Source organism: Bidens hawaiensis, unplaced genomic scaffold (genome assembly GCF_021521415.1).
Source record: "Bidens hawaiensis isolate Kalapana, Puna unplaced genomic scaffold, B.hawaiensis_p1.1 tig00009361_1, whole genome shotgun sequence".
NCBI classification, from domain to species: Eukaryota; Viridiplantae; Streptophyta; class Magnoliopsida; order Asterales; family Asteraceae; genus Bidens; species Bidens hawaiensis.
Window position 1 is genome coordinate 132,507 of NW_027491690.1, and position 20,831 is coordinate 153,337.

The following is a 20,831-nucleotide window of genomic DNA, read 5'->3' on the forward strand; positions in this document are numbered from 1 at the left end:
GTCGTGAGACTGAAAAATGGTTTTAGATTTCAACTTAAAAAAATGAAGAAGCAGGATTGGAATGTTGTCTTATTGGGCTTAACCCAACTTTTTCTACATATAGGTATAGATTTTATTTACAGGTTATACGATTTTCAAATTAATTATGCCTAATATTCATATAAGATATAAATAATTCTCAAAAATTAAATATAATAAAATTATAGGTCCGGTCCGGTTTTTTATGATTGGTTTTCAGTATAAACCGTAAACCAAACCGTTCGATACGGTTTGAAAATTTTGAAACCGACCGACTGAAAGTTAAGAAAAAAACCAACCGTGAAACCAAACCGATGAACGGTTTGGGCGGTTTCACGGTTTCTAACTGTGAACACCTCTATTGTAAGTATATAATGAAAATCAAACTTTAGTGAATGTTGTGTAAATACTAAAATGCCCTCAAAATTTTGAAATTATAAGCATTGAAAGTTGTATAAGTTACATTATAAGTTGGACATATTAAAAATTAAGAGGTCCATGGGATTCCTTATATATATACATATAGTAAAGATTATAATAATTTCATATTACTTTATTATATTTAATTCCTTTTTGACCCCTCCCATTTTTATCAAACCAATATGTTTAGCTCCATGACATAACTTTTAGAATCTGTATATATTCAATAGTTGAATCCCACTCCAACCACAATTAATCCTGACAAACACATGTATATACACATACATACACACGCACATAAATGAAAAAGGCTAGGCAACTTATGAGTTATGACTGATGATAAAATATTTACATTATTATATGCATGAAGCCAAAGGGAAAATAAAGCGTGAGTTAAATGAACACTAGCAGTAGTTAAATAAAACTAAACAATAGCATGATGTATTGACCTCAAATGCGCATAACACTCATCACTGCTCTTAAAATTCTCCAGGCAAACCCAGCAAATATGACTCCCACATCGACACTCGATATGATTGCACCCGTCGATCTTCTCAATCGTAAACGTACACACCGGACAGTTCCGAACTTCCTCTTTCCCCTTCATCCAATCCTTCAGACTCAAATCCGGATCCCGCTTATACTCATCATACTCCTCACATGTCGATCCCTGATGATATTCCACGTGACATCGCGTACACGTCTCCACCGAACACGCCCCGCACGCAAACGGTCTTGAATCATCATCCGACACCTGGTAAACCGACGGACAGTCTGGCGAAGGGCAGAATCGGTATTTGCCTAAACTTGACCCCACAAACGACCCCAGTGAGGCTTGGAAAAGCTCGTCGATCTTATCATTTAACAAAAGCGCTTTAATGTCGACAACTAATATCAACTTCCCGCACCCCTCGTGTGCACACCGGATTGGGAAACTGTTTCCTGAGTTTTTTATAGCCGACTCTAATTGTTCAACCAAACACGACCGACAGAACTCGTGGTTACATCTTTCCAAACGGTAACCGTCTTCAACGTCGCAAAGACAAATGGGACAAGACCGGGTTTGATTTTCGACAGCTTGACTTTGACCCGAGGTGGAATCTGTATTGCGAAGAATCTCATTTATTGTTTGTTCAACGTTTTGTTTTAATTCTTTACTGCCGCGAACCGAGATTATATGGTGTCTTGTGTTTAACGTTAAATCGGATCCGGGGAATCTTTCTTTGAGCCCGTGAAGGTCGGGGCCGAAGTTTTCAACCACTTTCTTCATGAAATCAGGCGGGAGAGTGGGACCACGAAGATAAACGTCGAGCTGTTTTTTCTCGTGTAGGGCTACAAGAGACTGGACCAGTTTGTTTTGGGCTAAATCCAGCTTGTGTAACGGGCCAAAAACTCTGAAGGTTTGGTTATGTCGGTCAAATAGAAAAAACGTGCCAGTCTCACGTTGGATTGACTTTTGAAGACCAAATCCTTCACGGGAAAAGATGAGTTGAATAACTGGCGGAGTGAGTTGTTCATCAGTTAATGTTCTTCCATTCATAAGCTGTTCAAGTGGTCTTCTTGATTCCGCCATTATTTTTGTCGCCTTGGCAGATATTCTGACACGATACGTTCCGTTATCGTTCCAGTCAGTAAAGAACTCCGCTCCTACAAACAAGATATTTAAAAAAATGATCAACATTTAATAAAGGAGAAAAAAACACAAAGCAACGAATAATCGTTGAACATGATATAACATTACTTGACCAAATGAAAACAGTGACAAATAGCACACTGCTAGATGTTAGTGGCAATTTGATCTTGTTACTCAAGTTACATAATTTACGTTTATGGTTATATTTTTAGACATCAAAAAGGTAAATTCAAAAAATTAGCACACATAGAACAGATCAAAAGTCGGGGAAAGTATATACCAGTTAATCCATAAAACAGCATAACTATTTTATTCAAAAGATAAGATTAAATACTAAAAGATGAAATATTCATACTAGTTTACTAGGCCCGCTGAAATTTCCCATATCCAAAAAACCCAACCGACCCAAATCATGAACCACCAGTTCAGGGTTGGCCCAGCCGAACCGAAACATTAACCGGTTAACCTGACCCAAACACGGAACCAAATCATTAACCGGTTAACCTGGCCCAACCAAACAACAGATTAGACAGACTAAAATCATGAACAACTAGTTCGGGTCAGGTACTATGGGTATCATGTGGGTAGTTCGGATCGGGTACTATGGGTATCATGTGGGTCAGTCCGACCGAACCAAATTATTTACCGGCTAAGCTGAACCGACCAACTGAACCAAACCATTAACCGGTTAACCTGACCCGACCGAACACCCGATTATAATTCGGTCTGTTAACGGTTATTCTAACAAAAACCCGAATAACCTGAACCTTACCCGAAACCCGATCAAACAGCCACTTGACCCACAAATCATTTATAATTAGCATACTTTAATGTCATTTCAAGAAAAAAGTAACAGTCAAATGCAGGGGAACACTCTATAATTAGCAAACTTTGGACTAAATTTCAACCCATTTGACCTCATTTCGGTTTTCATAGCTAACCATTATTCCAATTTTGCCCTTTTAGAGAGAGAGACCTTTCCGAAGCTGGAGATTATCAAGTAAAGAACGCAGTTGATCCTTGATAACACCATAAACAGAAGCAGGACAAGAAACAATGCTATTAAACTGCTGCTGGCATTTAATCTTCTGCCACGGCTGACAACCCGGTAACGCTTTCCCATCAATCTGCTCCAAAGCTTTTGCCGCCTCCAAATGCAAACTCCCGTCGAAACTAATCTCGGCTTTCATAACATAATCCAGCGGTTCACATGGGAAAATATGAACACGAACACATTCATTCTTCGAACCTGGCATGAACGATCTCACCTCTCTCAAAAGTGCATCTTCAAGAGCCGCAACGGGAGGATTCTCTACAGGTGGGGCCCGCGGTAAGCTAACTTTCAAAATCTTCCTATTGGTTGAGTTGTACAATGCGTCATAAAGCTCGGGTTCAAACACATCGGCAGCAAATCCCGACACCATAACACTGTCGTTGAACTTCATACTCGGTCTACAGTTTATAAACTGGTCCCTGATAAACATGTGAGAAAAATCTTCAAACAATGCTGACACATCCTCAGGGTTACATTGAACAAATGCGAAACCCCGGTTCTGCTTACGTGGCCATGATACTTTCGCTTTGACGGCTGGAAATGATAACTTGTTATCCCCTCCAAATATGCTTCTAGAAGAAGGAGCAACTTTTAATTTACACCCATTGAAGTCAACGGGAGTCAACTTTACAGCTTTCTCAGCAGCTTCAGGGGTGAAAAATGTTACCCGGCCCCACTTTTCATTATCTTGGCCGACCAAATTAAGCTTATGGACCGCACAGATGTTGCCACATGTATGTTCCTCCAAAAAGGACAGAAGCTCTTTCTCCTCGATATCCGAACCGCGAACAAATATATCAACTGTGAGACATCTTTTGTCAAGTTCCAGATGCTTTATATCAGCACCCGAACCGAAAAGAGCCACAGGAGGTGACACATGTCGGTCTGGAAACAAACATTTTTCAATACACTCATTCTCTAGCCACTTTTCTTCACGCTCTAATACAGATTTTACAATCTCACACACACGTGTCATGTGTTCAGAAGTAGCAAACACGTTGACTTCATTATGATCAACAGACACTTCTAACCGAACCCGGTCATCGTTAATGGTATCCTTAATGCTTGAAACAAGACGTTTCAGGCTCAAATTCGACTTCCCGCAGAATCGTTTCAACAATGTTGCCCCGAAACCCGTTAACACGTTTAATTGCAATTTCCGCCGGTCGATCTGTGCGATATCAAATGGGGCAGGAGAAAGGGTCAACAAAGAGTTGAAGTCAAAGGAAGTTACACACACCAAATACTGATGTGGCATTGCAATAATTTCCCCAAAAACCACCCAACTTGGTCTCTCACCAAACATGAGTAACGAACATGAACGATGTAACTGAAAATGTGTCCCAGATGACGGGATTTCATAACCGAGATTATCATTTCCAGAATACATTGCAATGTTATCTGCCAAAGCTGAGAGAATCACATCTTTAAGAACTTGATCGGATTCGGTTATCACCATCGGGTCCCACCGCCAATAAGTGGGGATGATAATATTAAGCTCATGTTGAAGACAACTTTCCATTTCTTGAACCGCTTCTTGACATCTTCTCATAGACTTTGCATTAATACTGTTATCCCAACACCATTGATTCCGTTTATCACGGGGAACTAACTCCCATTTTCTGTAAACAGATAATAATGTAAATAAGTCGCCACCCGGATGGCAAAACTGTACTTTCAAACAATCTGATTTGTGTTTCTCTTCTTCTCGGCCAACCCTGCAAAATATGCTGCTGGAATTTGCCATTAGCGCAGCTAAAACGAGCCCTTCACGACCCATACGGTTTTCAAAACACTTCAATATCACTTTACCGAGCCTAGGTTCAATCCCCAATTTGACCAACATCCGACCATCATTGGTCAGCTTATGGATCCCATGTTCAAGTACAACTGCTCCCAATTGGATCAAACTTTTAATTGCGGTCTCAATCGATGCATTAGACGGTGCATCAATGAAATCAAACTCCTCAACTTTATGAATCCCGAGAGCTAGAATTCTCAAAACCGCAATTCCAAGATTAACTCTACGGATCTCGGGTTCTTGATGACATGGCATGGATTGGAACTCTCTCTCTTCATATACCCGATAACACTTTCCCGGTTCGGTTCGACCGGCTCGACCCGCACGTTGGTTAGCAGAGCTTTGACTGATCCTGCCAACTTTAAGCACATTCATTCCCGTCCCAGGTTCAAACCGATTCTCTTTGACCATACCCGAGTCTACAACATATTTGACTCCCGGAATAGTCAACGATGTCTCCGCAAGATTAGTTGAGAATATTACTTTCCGCTTTTTCGGATAATTAAAATAAACCCGATACTGTTCTTCATGAGATAATTTCCCGTGCAACGGTAAACAAATGGCCGATGAGCTTTTAAACTGGTCACATGCCCATTCAACCTCCATTTGACTAGTCAAAAACGCAAGAATCGCCCCGTGTTCCTCATTTTTATGAATTTCACCGACCCTCCTTAAAACATGAGAAACATAAGATGGCATAAAGTCATAGGTTACATTAGACGATGATGTCATTTCAGGAACATATCTAATATCAACTGGGAAAGTTCGGCCCACCACATGATGTGTATCACAATCAAAGAAATATTTAGCCAGCTGGTCCGCATCGGCTGTTGCAGACATAATAATAAACCTCAAATCCGACCGTCGATGAAGTAAATCTTTTATTAATGCTAACAAAAGATCGGTTGACAAGCTTCTTTCATGTGCTTCGTCAACAATAATACAAGATGCCCATGAAAAATTCTTGTCATTCATGTAATGTTGAAGTAGACAATGATCTGTCATAAATATAGCTTTTGAATCCAAACGGTTAACAGATGAAAATGTCGATGAACAGACGATTGAATTATCATCACAACACCCACGACTTTCTTCTTTGACTCTGTTTGCTAGTGATATTGCAGCAAGCTTACGTGGCTGGGTGCACACTATTGACCTGTCACCCGCCACTCCTGAATCAATAAGAAATTGAACCAGTTGGGTGCTTTTTCCTGAACCGGTTTCACCAATCAATACCATTACCTGTAACATTAATGGCACAATAACATTAGAAACAGCAACAGAAGTACGTTCAAGAGATTAACAGTTCAGAGTTGTAACATATGAATGTCTAAGCTACTGCTGACATCCGAAAGAAACTGTCATCATGTAATAAAAAGATATTACCAAATGAATATCTAGAAAACGTGTGGCCCTAAGCTAAAAGCACAAAAACAACCAAAGATGCTGGATTTTTTTCAAAAACGCAAATATATCATTAACATTGGCAAGTATAGCTGGTGAAACTATTTTGATAATGTTTTCTTCTAGAATGTCTCATTTCAACCAAGGTCCATTTTTGTTAGAACCCATTTTGACCCGAATCAATCTGACACCGTTTAAAAAATGCCCATTTTGACCCGAAATTGTTTTGACCGACTACCCAACCCGACCCACCCGTTTTGTCAGGTCTAGTAACATACAGAAGTTTGCAAATAACTTTTTTGAAACAAAAAAAAACGTTTTTTGGATCAGTAAGGTTAATTCATTCCATCATTGTTGAGGCAAGCTTTGAATGATCAAGTCATGATGACTATTTTGCAGATAGGTAAATTGTATTCCAACATCTTATCTATCAGAATTCAAAAATTTGGTATACTGAAAGCTACGAAGAGTATAATTAAAAAAAACAGTGATGACATGGACTGTAGTTTGTCAACACAATGTGTTCTATAAAGAAACATTTGCGTGTGTTTTAACTTCTTTTCAAGTTCCATGTTTGTTCCTGCTTTTAACCTTAATTCCAAATTTTTGAATTTCTTTACTTTTTTAAATTGACCTGATTGTACCCAAAATATTTTGGTCAGAACCCGTTTTATATCATAACTGCAATTTTATATCAATGTAATGCAAGTACTAAACGAAAAGAGAAAAAAAACTACCTGCTGACAGTGTATCTTCCAGAGAATATCCTTCCGGTCAGCGTAAATCGGCAGCCCATCCTCAAGCCGCTTCAACTCCCTCTTAATCATCCAATAAACCTTACTCCAATTCAACCCCCCTTTCAACAACAACACCTTAACCTCCGAATCATCATCGCACACCTTCCCATCCAAATAATCAAGCACACACTGCATTGCAGAACTAAACTCATCAATCCTCTTCCTGATCAACTCGCTCTCACGAACAATCCCTTCCTTCTGACTCGCCAACTCCACGTGCAGCGCCAACGGTTTCGGCTTCCTCAACAACAATTCAATCCGATTAATCTCGCGCGAAACCTCATCCAACTTATCCTCCAGCTTCCTCACACTCTCCCCAGCCAAAAACCCTAAAACCCTCGAAGTAAACAAAACCCTAAGCCGAGAATTCAACTCCTCGGTATCAGACGGCACCAAAAGGTTCTGCACAAGCTTCGGCATGAACGATAAGCCTCCGTCGAGCAAAACCTCCCATAAATAGACAACAGTGTTCAACACACCGGGCCACTGCTGGTAAAAAAACCTAGCGGCAACGATTCCGGTCTGGTATAAGAAGAATTCGTCCGGAGCGAACTTGAATTTGCCCATGAGGCTGACAATCTCATGCCGGTTGTATGTGTTCTGGTCGGTGCTGGTGGAACGGAGTTCGATAACAAAATTGGGGCGACGGCGAGCGGCGGCGGACGACGGCGGCGGTGGTAGAGGTCGATCGCGACGGCGGTGGTGGTTGGGGTGGTCGAATGAACGGTGGTTGGACGGAATCGAAGGTTTGTTACGGTGCATCGAAGCTAGGGTTTGGGTTTGGGTTTGGGTTTGGGTTTGATCAGTGGGCATATTATTATCGGAGGAAAATCAGAGAGTATTATTATTATTATTAATCAAGGGTTTGTAGAAATCGAAGAAACAAAGTGAAGGTACGTCTAGAGACAGAGAGATTAATTATTATTATTAATTGATTATATGAAAGAAACTTTATGCCCAATTAAACAATTGATTTGACGTGTATATATATAATATAATAACAAAAGAAAAAGAAAGTTGTATTTTGAGAAGGAAGTCTTTTTATAATATTATAATTTAATTAATGATCTTTCCGATAAACCCTCTATATTTCTTAAATGATTACACGTGATTATGTTACTCTTTTGTTTTTTTATAATTTAATTTTGGCAAATATTGGAGTATTTTTAAAATAAAATATTTATGGTGAACGTATCTAATCTTAGTTAATAGTATTATTTTTTAAGAGAATTAAAGTTTTTGTTTATGTGATTTGATTAAATATATGGTTTTAGTCTACTAGTTTTAAATTTATGGTTTTCGTCTAATAATTTTGTTTACACTTTCAATTAAACATGATCCCACTAACGATGTTAACTCAGATCATTAAAGCATGGCTCTCATGTGTGGGGTAATTTTGTCTTTTTTCTCTCACAACGAAGATAAAATGGTATTTGGGATTTTGGGCTAGGGTTTATTTGAGAAGAAAAATGACAAAATGATCCCTCGTGTGAGAAGCACTTGATGGTTTAATGACCAAAGTTAACGAGTTTAGTGAGGTCGAGTTTAATTGCAAGTGAAACAAACTATTAAACAAAAACTGCAAATTTAAACTATTTGACAAAACTCACATATTTAGTCAAAGCACAATGATGAAAACCGTATTTTTCTCTTAGTTTTTTTTAAAAAAAAATTAAGCATCTAGAAACTTTGAACATGAGCCAACCATCATCTTTAATTGTCTAGACCTCAATTAGTGTTTGGTGTGTAATGTCACGACCCGCCAAAATTGCAAGTCGTTACCCATGATTCCGGAAGGTTCTACAACACTTTTCGCATCTCTAGAGCTGCCAGGAAGTCTACGGAACAGCCCGGTTCGTACGGGACCAGTTTGGGACGTTTTAGGCACTTAAACACAGCCTATAAAAGGCCCGGAAGCTGCTGGAATGGGCTGGAAAACACTGCTAACAAGTACACAAATACAACAGCCCCAAAAGGCTCTAGAATTGTCAAGAAAGACCCGGAATTGGCTGCACTTTGCTATATACTTCAAGACTTGACACAAGATCATTCTAGATATGGCATTATCTAGTCATCAAGATCATGATGACATCAAGAGGGTTCTAGTTCATCCCTTCAAAATCTACACACTTGTATAGAAAATATCTTGTATTAGAATGATCTAGATTAGGAAGACTCTAGATCATATGAAGTAGTATAAATAGGTGAAGCTAGGCATCATTTGGAAATCACCCAAAAGCTTGTAAGCATATTTGTACTAAAATCTCCAGCAATATAAATACTTAGTCTTGTATACTTGTGTTCAAGTAACTACAAGAAACCCACATTGTTAATCCAAGACTTCCGCTGCCCAAAAACTCACCAACAACAAACCACATATGCTTACTTAGACGAAGTTCTAAGGCCGCACGAGAGTCCAAGAAATAACTCCGTGACAATTGGTATCAGAGCAGGTTGATTCATCGGGATGGCATCCGAATCAAAACTCGAAGGCACTCTCTACACCGCTGGAGATGAGACAAAGAAAGGAAAGAAGTCTGCAAGAGAACTCATACTAGGCGTAGAGAATCGCGTCGAAGAGGTGGAGACGTCATTGGTGGAATACAAAACCCATGTCGACGCACTCCAAGCAGAATTCGACATATTCAAGGAGCACACCAACGAGTCACTACAGAAAGTTGAACCATTAAGCAGTGACGTCGTTGAATTAGAAGAAAACTTCAGAGCTGCCCTCGCAGTCATGCGAAACGATATGAAAGAAATGATTATGCACGAGCTGGGTCAACTCAAAACAAACATGGAGAATATTGAAAAAGAGCTTTCAGTTTGCCACGATTTCTACAAGACTTTACAAGGCGAAGTTAATGTTCTCAAGATGGCCGTAGGAAATGGAGTTGCTAGCACGAGCAACAACACTCCCACGAAGGTTAAAGTTCCCCAACCAACGCCATTCGTTGGGAAACGAGAGGCGCGGGCTGTGGACAACTTCCTTTGGGAAATCGAACAATACTTCAAGGGTGTAGACATCAATGACGATGAAAAAAAGATTTCTATGACAACCCTATACTTGAAAGACACTGCTGCGTTATGGTGGAGACGCAAGAGCAAAGAAATCGAACAAGGTACGTGCACCATCACCACTTGGGCAGATTTCATTAAAGAATTCAAACGCCAGTTTTATCCGGAAAATACCCAATACGAAGCAAGAATTCGTTTTCGTAATCTGAAGCAAAAGGGTACAATCAAAGATTACATCGATGAATTCACTACCCTTATGCTCGAAATTCCGGATATTACACCCGGGGAAGCATTGGCGAACTTCATGGATGGCTTACAATATTGGGCTAAAAATGAGGTCGAACGTCGAAACGTTCAAGACCTATCCTCTGCCATCATTGCGGCCGAGTCCCTGCACGATCGAAGTGAGACTCGACCAGCAAGAAACAACGTTATCAACCAATACAACACTAAGGTTAGGGGAGCCAGACCCAACAACACCCAATTCCGGAAGGAGGAAACCCGAAAACCACTCCAAATCACCAACGAACCTTATAATAAGGCATGTTTTATATGCGATGGGCCGCATAATCCACGCTATTGCCCAAAGAAAAACAGTTTGAACGCTGTTGTAAAAGTTGACGAAGAACCAAACGAGACTGAGGAGGTTCGACTTGGGGCAATGCAACTTCAAGTTCTGAATGCAATGCGTGAAACGAGTGGGAAGCGCCTACATATGGCAGATTCGAACCCACAAATCAACAAGAATATTGAAGGAAAAGGACTTAGGTTCGTGACAATCGAAATAAATGGAAGACGTTCAAAAGCATTGGTGGATACAGGTGCAAGCCACAACTTCATCAACCCAGAAATAGCAAGAGGGCTTGGTTTAAAAATAACAAGAACGGAAGGAATGATCAAAGGTGCTAACGGAGACGCACAACCAATAGTCGGGAAAGCTTGGAATGTAAAAGCTACGATCGGATCATGGCAAGGAAGAATTGATTTCTCAGTGGCTCCACTCGATGACTACGACATTGTACTCGGAATGGAGTTCTTCCACAGATCAAACGTTGCCGTAGCAACAAGCTTAAATGCCCTTTACCTAACGAAGGGAAAACAAGTCTACACCGCACCAATGGAGGTGGAAACTTGGCAAAGGAAAACCATCTCTGCACTACGACTCATAAGTAGGCCGAAGACTCGCAACGAGGGCGTTGCGAAATCAGGTGGGGGAGAATGTCACGACCCGCCAAAATTGCAGGTCGTTACCCATGATTCCGGAAGGTTCTATAACACTTTTCGCATCTCTAGAGCTGCCCGGAAGTCTACGGAACAGCCCGGTTCATACGGGACCAGATTGGGACGTTTTAGGCACTTAAACACAGCCTATAAAAGGCCCGGAAGCTGCTGGAATGGGCTGGAAAACGCTGCTAACAGGTACACAAATACAACAGCCCCGGAAGGCTCTAGAATTGTCAAGAAAGACCCGGAATTGGCTGCACTTTGCTATATACTTCAAGACTTGACACAAGATCATTCTAGATATGGAATTATCTAGTAATCAAGATCATGATGACATCAAGAGGGTTCTAGTTCATCCCTTCAAAATCTACACACTTGTATAGAAAATATATTGTATTAGAATGATCTAGATTAGGAAGACTCTAGATCATATGAAGTAGTATAAATAGGTGAAGCTAGGCATCATTTGGAAATCACCCAAAAGCTTGTAAGCATAAAACCCCCCAAAAGCTTGTAAGCATAAAACCCTTTGTACTAAAATCTCCAGCAATATAAACACTTAGTCTTGTATACTTGTGTTCAAGTAACTACAAGAAACCCACATTGTTAATCCAAGACTTCCGCTGCCCAAAAACTCACCAACAACAAACCACACAGGCTTACTTAGACGAAGTTCTAAGGCCGCACGAGAGTCCAAGAAATAACTCCGTGACAATTGGTATCAGAGCAGGTTGATTCATCGGGATGGCATCCGAATCAAAACTCGAAGGCACTCTCTACACCGCTGGAGATGAGACAAAGAAAGGAAAGAAGTCTGCAAGAGAACTCATACTAGGCGTAGAGAATCGCGTCGAAGAGGTGGAGACGTCATTGGTGGAATACAAAACCCATGTCGACGCACTCCAAGCAGAATTCGACATATTCAAGGAGCACACCAACGAGTCACTACAGAAAGTTGAACCATTAAGCAGTGACGTCGTTGAATTAGAAGAAAACTTCAGAGCTGCCCTCGCAGTCATGCGAAACGATATGAAAGAAATGATTATGCACGAGCTGGGTCAACTCAAAACAAACATGGAGAATATTGAAAAAGAGCTTTCAGTTTGCCACGATTTCTACAAGACTTTACAAGGCGAAGTTAATGTTCTCAAGATGGCCGTAGGAAATGGAGTTGCTAGCACGAGCAACAACACTCCCACGAAGGTTAAAGTTCCCCAACCAACGCCATTCGTTGGGAAACGAGAGGCGCGGGCTGTGGACAACTTCCTTTGGGAAATCGAACAATACTTCAAGGGTGTAGACATCAATGACGATGAAAAAAAGATTTCTATGACAACCCTATACTTGAAAGACACTGCTGCGTTATGGTGGAGACGCAAGAGCAAAGAAATCGAACAAGGTACGTGCACCATCACCACTTGGGCAGATTTCATTAAAGAATTCAAACGCCAGTTTTATCCGGAAAATACCCAATACGAAGCAAGAATTCGTCTTCGTAATCTGAAGCAAAAGGGTACAATCAAAGATTACATCGATGAATTCACTACCCTTATGCTCGAAATTCCGGATATTACACCCGGGGAAGCATTGGCGAACTTCATGGATGGCTTACAATATTGGGCTAAAAATGAGGTCGAACGTCGAAACGTTCAAGACCTATCCTCTGCCATCATTGCGGCCGAGTCCCTGCACGATCGAAGTGAGACTCGACCAGCAAGAAACAACGTTATCAACCAATACAACACTAAGGTTAGGGGAGCCAGACCCAACAACACCCAATTCCGGAAGGAGGAAACCCGAAAACCACTCCAAATCACCAACGAACCTTATAATAAGGCATGTTTTATATGCGATGGGCCGCATAATCCACGCTATTGCCCAAAGAAAAACAGTTTGAACGCTGTTGTAAAAGTTGACGAAGAACCAAACGAGACTGAGGAGGTTCGACTTGGGGCAATGCAACTTCAAGTTCTGAATGCAATGCGTGAAACGAGTGGGAAGCGCCTACATATGGCAGATTCGAACCCACAAATCAACAAGAATATTGAAGGAAAAGGACTTAGGTTCGTGACAATCGAAATAAATGGAAGACGTTCAAAAGCATTGGTGGATACAGGTGCAAGCCACAACTTCATCAACCCAGAAATAGCAAGAGGGCTTGGTTTAAAAATAACAAGAACGGAAGGAATGATCAAAGGTGCTAACGGAGACGCACAACCAATAGTCGGGAAAGCTTGGAATGTAAAAGCTACGATCGGATCATGGCAAGGAAGAATTGATTTCTCAGTGGCTCCACTCGATGACTACGACATTATACTCGGAATGGAGTTCTTCCACAGATCAAACGTTGCCGTAGCAACAAGCTTAAATGCCCTTTACCTAACGAAGGGAAAACAAGTCTACACCGCACCAATGGAGGTGGAAACTTGGCAAAGGAAAACCATCTCTGCACTACGACTCATAAGTAGGCCGAAGACTCGCAACGAGGGCGTTGCGAAATCAGGTGGGGGAGAATGTCACGACCCGCCAAAATTGCAGGTCGTTACCCATGATTCCGGAAGGTTCTATAACACTTTTCGCATCTCTAGAGCTGCCCGGAAGTCTACGGAACAGCCCGGTTCGTACGGGACCAGATTGGGACGTTCTAGGCACTTAAACACAGCCTATAAAAGGCCCGGAAGCTGCTGGAATGGGCTGGAAAACGCTGCTAACAGGTACACAAATACAACAGCCCCGGAAGGCTCTAGAATTGTCAAGAAAGACCCGGAATTGGCTGCACTTTGCTATATACTTCAAGACTTGACACAAGATCATTCTAGATTTGGAATTATCTAGTAATCAAGATCATGATGACATCAAGAGGGTTCTAGTTCATCCCTTCAAAATCTACACACTTGTATAGAAAATATATTGTATTAGAATGATCTAGATTAGGAAGACTCTAGATCATATGAAGTAGTATAAATAGGTGAAGCTAGGCATCATTTGGAAATCACCCAAAAGCTTGTAAGCATAAAACCCCCCAAAAGCTTGTAAGCATAAAACCCTTTGTACTAAAATCTCCAGCAATATAAACACTTAGTCTTGTATACTTGTGTTCAAGTAACTACAAGAAACCCACATTGTTAATCCAAGACTTCCGCTGCCCAAAAACTCACCAACAACAAACCACACAGGCTTACTTAGACGAAGTTCTAAGGCCGCACGAGAGTCCAAGAAATAACTCCGTGACAATTGGTATCAGAGCAGGTTGATTCATCGGGATGGCATCCGAATCAAAACTCGAAGGCACTCTCTACACCGCTGGAGATGAGACAAAGAAAGGAAAGAAGTCTGCAAGAGAACTCATACTAGGCGTAGAGAATCGCGTCGAAGAGGTGGAGACGTCATTGGTGGAATACAAAACCCATGTCGACGCACTCCAAGCAGAATTCGACATATTCAAGGAGCACACCAACGAGTCACTACAGAAAGTTGAACCATTAAGCAGTGACGTCGTTGAATTAGAAGAAAACTTCAGAGCTGCCCTCGCAGTCATGCGAAACGATATGAAAGAAATGATTATGCACGAGCTGGGTCAACTCAAAACAAACATGGAGAATATTGAAAAAGAGCTTTCAGTTTGCCACGATTTCTACAAGACTTTACAAGGCGAAGTTAATGTTCTCAAGATGGCCGTAGGAAATGGAGTTGCTAGCACGAGCAACAACACTCCCACGAATGTTAAAGTTCCCCAACCAACGCCATTCGTTGGGAAACGAGAGGCACGGGCTGTGGACAACTTCCTTTGGGAAATCGAACAATACTTCAAGGGTGTAGACATCAATGACGATGAAAAAAAGATTTCTATGACAACCCTATACTTGAAAGACACTGCTGCGTTATGGTGGAGACGCAAGAGCAAAGAAATCGAACAAGGTACGTGCACCATCACCACTTGGGCAGATTTCATTAAAGAATTCAAACGCCAGTTTTATCCGGAAAATACCCAATACGAAGCAAGAATTCGTCTTCGTAATCTGAAGCAAAAGGGTACAATCAAAGATTACATCGATGAATTCACTACCCTTATGCTCGAAATTCCGGATATTACACCCGGGGAAGCATTGGCGAACTTCATGGATGGCTTACAATATTGGGCTAAAAATGAGGTCGAACGTCGAAACGTTCAAGACCTATCCTCTGCCATCATTGCGGCCGAGTCCCTGCACGATCGAAGTGAGACTCGACCAGCAAGAAACAACGTTATCAACCAATACAACACTAAGGTTAGGGGAGCCAGACCCAACAACACCCAATTCCGGAAGGAGGAAACCCGAAAACCACTCCAAATCACCAACGAACAATAAGGCATGTTTTATATGCGATGGGCCGCATAATCCACGCTATTGCCCAAAGAAAAACAGTTTGAACGCTGTTGTAAAAGTTGACGAAGAACCAAACGAGACTGAGGAGGTTCGACTTGGGGCAATGCAACTTCAAGTTCTGAATGCAATGCGTGAAACGAGTGGGAAGCGCCTACATATGGCAGATTCGAACCCACAAATCAACAAGAATATTGAAGGAAAAGGACTTAGGTTCGTGACAATCGAAATAAATGGAAGACGTTCAAAAGCATTGGTGGATACAGGTGCAAGCCACAACTTCATCAACCCAGAAATAGCAAGAGGGCTTGGTTTAAAAATAACAAGAACGGAAGGAATGATCAAAGGTGCTAACGGAGACGCACAACCAATAGTCGGGAAAGCTTGGAATGTAAAAGCTACGATCGGATCATGGCAAGGAAGAATTGATTTCTCAATGGCTCCACTCGATGACTACGACATTGTACTCGGAATGGAGTTCTTCCACAGATCAAACGTTGCCGTAGCAACAAGCTTAAATGCCCTTTACCTAACGAAGGGAAAACAAGTCTACACCGCACCAATGGAGGTGGAAACTTGGCAAAGGAAAACCATCTCTGCACTACGACTCATAAGTAGGCCGAAGACTCGCAACGAGGGCGTTGCGAAATCAGGTGGGGGAGAATGTCACGACCCGCCAAAATTGCAGGTCGTTACCCATGATTCCGGAATGTTCTATAACACTTTTCGCATCTCTAGAGCTGCCCGGAAGTCTACGGAACAGCCCGGTTCGTACGGGACCAGATTGGGACGTTTTAGGCACTTAAACACAGCCTATAAAAGGCCCGGAAGCTGCTGGAATGGGCTGGAAAACGCTGCTAACAGGTACACAAATACAACAACCCCGGAAGGCTCTAGAATTGTCAAGAAAGACCCGGAATTGGCTGCACTTTGCTATATACTTCAAGACTTGACACAAGATCATTCTAGATATGGAATTATCTAGTAATCAAGATCATGATGACATCAAGAGGGTTCTAGTTCATCCCTTCAAAATCTACACACTTGTATAGAAAATATATTGTATTAGAATGATCTAGATTAGGAAGACTCTAGATCATATGAAGTAGTATAAATAGGTGAAGCTAGGCATCATTTGGAAATCACCCAAAAGCTTGTAAGCATAAAACCCCCCAAAAGCTTGTAAGCATAAAACCCTTTGTACTAAAATCTCCAGCAATATAAACACTTAGTCTTGTATACTTGTGTTCAAGTAACTACAAGAAACCCACATTGTTAATCCAAGACTTCCGCTGCCCAAAAACTCACCAACAACAAACCACACAGGCTTACTTAGACGAAGTTCTAAGGCTGCACGAGAGTCCAAGAAATAACTCCGTGACAATTGGTATCAGAGCAGGTTGATTCATCGGGATGGCATCCGAATCAAAACTCGAAGGCACTCTCTACACCGCTGGAGATGAGACAAAGAAAGGAAAGAAGTCTGCAAGAGAACTCATACTAGGCGTAGAGAATCGCGTCGAAGAGGTGGAGACGTCATTGGTGGAATACAAAACCCATGTCGACGCACTCCAAGCAGAATTCGACATATTCAAGGAGCACACCAACGAGTCACTACAGAAAGTTGAACCATTAAGTAGTGACGTCGTTGAATTAGAAGAAAACTTTAATAAAACATTTCATAACAAGTCAAAACTTGTCTTAAACAACCAACTTGTCTTTCGAAAACTAAGTAATTAAAACATAACACGCCCTGAGCCTTCCGATGCCAGTCTCTTATTCAACGCCACGTGTCTCCTCAAGCGAGCTGCCTCATCCTACTCACCTGCGTGCATACTAAAAGTCAGCTACGCTGAGTAAGTTCTAGTTAATCATACATTATACAATACACACAAACTTATATTCTTTCATTCATACTTTCATACTTTCTTTTGTACTAACTTGCTTTCATATCTTACGTTATAAAGAGCATTACGCCCTACATTCCTCGAGTATTATTAGGGCTCGGTACCCTCCTTCCTCGAGTATTATTAGGGCTCGGTACCCTCCTTCCTCGAGTATTATTAGGGCTCGTTACCCTCTTTCCTCGAATATTAGTAGGGTTCGGTACCCTCTTTCCTCGAATATTAGTAGGGTTCGGTTCCCTAGTTCTCGAATATTAGTAGGGTTCGATTCCCTCTTCGTTACCATACAACCATACATCATACCTCGAGTATTATTAGAGCTTGGTACCCTTTTCGTAACCATACAACCAAACAACCATCATTTCCTTCTTTTATTAACCTTATCACGTTCATACACATAAGCATACATATCATACTTACCTTAAACATAGCGTTACAACCTGACAGTACGTGCAATATCCGAAGATCGTTCACGTACCATCAAGCAATCATTCATACATTTCACATTATTCACATAAGGCATACACTTATCTCTTAGGATAAGCGTATTAACAAACATATTGAGTATGCACACAGCCCCGAAAACATAACACATAAATGGGGCTAGAAACTCACCTGGATTCTGTTACGCTCTCCGTTAATCGTTATTCCCTTCTTGAGCTGTGCACGGCTAACTGTATAATATTTACATGTATCAATTAACTACTACTACTACTACTACTCATGTTGTATTTCTATCTTTATATAACCCACAACGAACGGGGGTCCGGGGGCAGCGCCCCTGGCAGCGGGGTTCTAGGGGCGGCAGCCCCTAGCAGGGTCCAAGAGGCAGAGCCCCTGGCTGGGGTCGAGCTGCCAGGTCAGCTTGGAAAAATTTTATTTACATTAACTGCCTTAACACATTTTTCATTAGGTTTTTAATTTATTTTCTTATTTGCTAACTCCAGCGAACTTATCATTAAGCGAACTTAACAATAAGCGAACTTAACATTAAGCGAACTTATCGTTAGCGAACTTAAGCATAGGCGAAGTTAACCCTAGGCGAACATATGCCAGGCGAAGTTGAGCATTAGCGAACTTAGCCTTAGGTGAAGTTATCATGGGCAAACTTATCATCATGTGAAGTTACAGTTTGGCGAACTTGGCCTTAGGCGAAGTTAACCTTGACAGCGAACTTATTGTGGCGAAATTGTCAGGTGCGAACTTGGCTGGCGAACTTGCTTGCAAGCGAACTTGCATGAAGGCGAAGTTGGCTTGCAGGCGAAGTTATTCAGCATTCGCCTCTGTTCAATCTTAATCATCAAAATCACCCTTATTTCATCGAGAATTTCTTGGATATTACGTTAACTAACTCCGCGATCATTCCCATGGCCTAGTTCGGGTAAAACTTAGCTCGGAAAGACATAAAGTTTGGACCTTTCGGCTTAAAACGTTTAATAACATAACTACGGTTTAGCGAGCCGTTTATGTTTACGGGTCCATTAGGTGGTTTTATCATCAAGTATAGATCTTTACGTTTCACTCATACCCGATCCATTCTCGTTCTAATGTTTCAAGGCTAAACGTTTATAAAAACATAAACTTTAAGATCAAAACGTACCTTTTCGTGTTTGTTTGGCTTAGTCACGGACCATAGATCTTGTATTTATCTTGCGTATTGAAGGATCTATCAAGAATCTCGTTTACTTGGTCTTGGATCCCACTCTTGCTCTCGGCCGTATATAGGTGTAAGTGTATGTGTGTGTTTTTAATGTGTAGAGATTAAGATGGAAATGAATGAGGGTTTAGGGTTTTAGGTTGGTTTAGGGGATATTTATATCCCTTAAAGCCCATGGACCTAAGGCCCATTCCCATTTAACCCACCTTAATTAATCTAAGTCCATGATCCGTTCTTTACTCGATATTAATTAATTAATAACGCGAAATCACTAAACGTAACTTTCTTTATTTAACATTATAATATTTAGGATGTTACAAATAGTTTTTATCTCCCCGTATTACGGGGGTGTTTTGTATTGTTTGTTTTAATATTTATTTATTTTTTGAATTTATATTTTTTTTATTGTATGAAAGTTAATAATATACTTATAGTTTGAAATTGTTTCACAAATAAATTAGATGTTATAACCCGGTTTAAAAGCTATATGGTTTTGATGAGAACCAAGACCCGTTTATTTTTTTACTATAAAATTGGTTTTTTAGTTATAAATAATATTTATGAAAGTTAATAATATACTTATGCTTTGATGAGACCCAAGACCCGTTATTTTTTTATTACTATAAAATTGGTTTTTTAATTTAAATAATATATATATATATCCTTTTTAAAATAAATAAGATATTAATTTTTGTATATCCTATTTTATAGGATTTTTACATCAATAATTTGTTGAGAATATTTTTTTATTTAATGAGATGTTATAACCCGTTTAAGAAATATCTGGGTTTGGTAAGACCCATAGTCATGAATTCGGGTCAAATGCATTAGAAGCCTCCATTTAAAAATCAAGCAAATCTGGTGACTCCAAAAAAAGGGGGAGCGACCACATCGCGACACGTAGGATTTTCATATTTTCCATATGGGTTAGTCTCATATAACAAAAGTATGTAATAATAGTTTTTATCCCCCCGTATTACGGGGGTTGTTTTGTATTGTTTGTTTTAATATTTATTTATTTTTTGAATTTATATTTTTTTTATTGTATGAAAGTTAATAATATACTTATGGTTTGAAATTGTTTCACAAATAAATGAGATGTTATAACCCGGTTTAAAAGCTATATGGTTTTGATGAGAACCAAGACCCGTTTATTTTTTTACTATAAAATTGGTTTTTTTAATAATAAATAATATTTATGAAAGTTAATATTATACTTATGCTTTGATGAGACCCAAGACCCGTTTATTTTTTTTACTATAAAATTGGTTTTTTAATTTAAATAATATATATATATATATATATCCTTTTTAAAATAAATAAGATATTAATTTTTGTATATCCTATTTTATAGGATTTTTACATCAATAATTTGGTGTGAATAATTTTTTATTTAATGAGATGTTATAACCCATTTAAGAAATATCTGGGTTTGGTAAGACCCATAGCCATGAATTCGGGTCAAATGCATTAGAAGCCTCCATTTAAAAATCAAGCAAATCTGGTGACTCCAAAAAAAGGGGGAGCGACCACATGG

At 40.3% G+C, this 20,831-nt stretch overlaps 1 protein-coding gene across 1 annotated transcript; it reads right to left on the reverse strand.

The window, feature by feature from the left end:
* Positions 1 to 740: 740 nt before the first annotated feature.
* LOC143532140 (ATP-dependent RNA helicase DEAH11, chloroplastic-like) lies at positions 741 to 8,062 on the reverse strand. The gene is made up of 3 exons (XM_077027271.1): positions 7,068 to 8,062; positions 3,048 to 6,168; positions 741 to 2,085 (listed from the first exon to the last, which is right to left on the reverse strand). Exons 1-3 carry the CDS (start codon positions 7,938 to 7,940, stop codon positions 863 to 865), a joined length of 5,217 nt encoding a protein of 1,738 aa, XP_076883386.1. The 5' UTR covers positions 7,941 to 8,062; the 3' UTR covers positions 741 to 862.
* Between the last annotated feature and the right edge of the window lie 12,769 nt (positions 8,063 to 20,831).

Coding starts and splice junctions, on each gene's coding strand:
- LOC143532140 (XM_077027271.1), bottom strand. CDS start 7,940: ATGCCCACTGATCAAACCCAAACCCAAACCCAAACCCAAACCCTAGCT. Junction 6,169..7,067: donor GGAAGATACACTGTCAGCAG/GTAGTTTTTTTT, acceptor TTAATGTTACAG/GTAATGGTATTGATTGGTGA. Junction 2,086..3,047: donor TAATCTCCAGCTTCGGAAAG/GTCTCTCTCTCT, acceptor TCTTGTTTGTAG/GAGCGGAGTTCTTTACTGAC.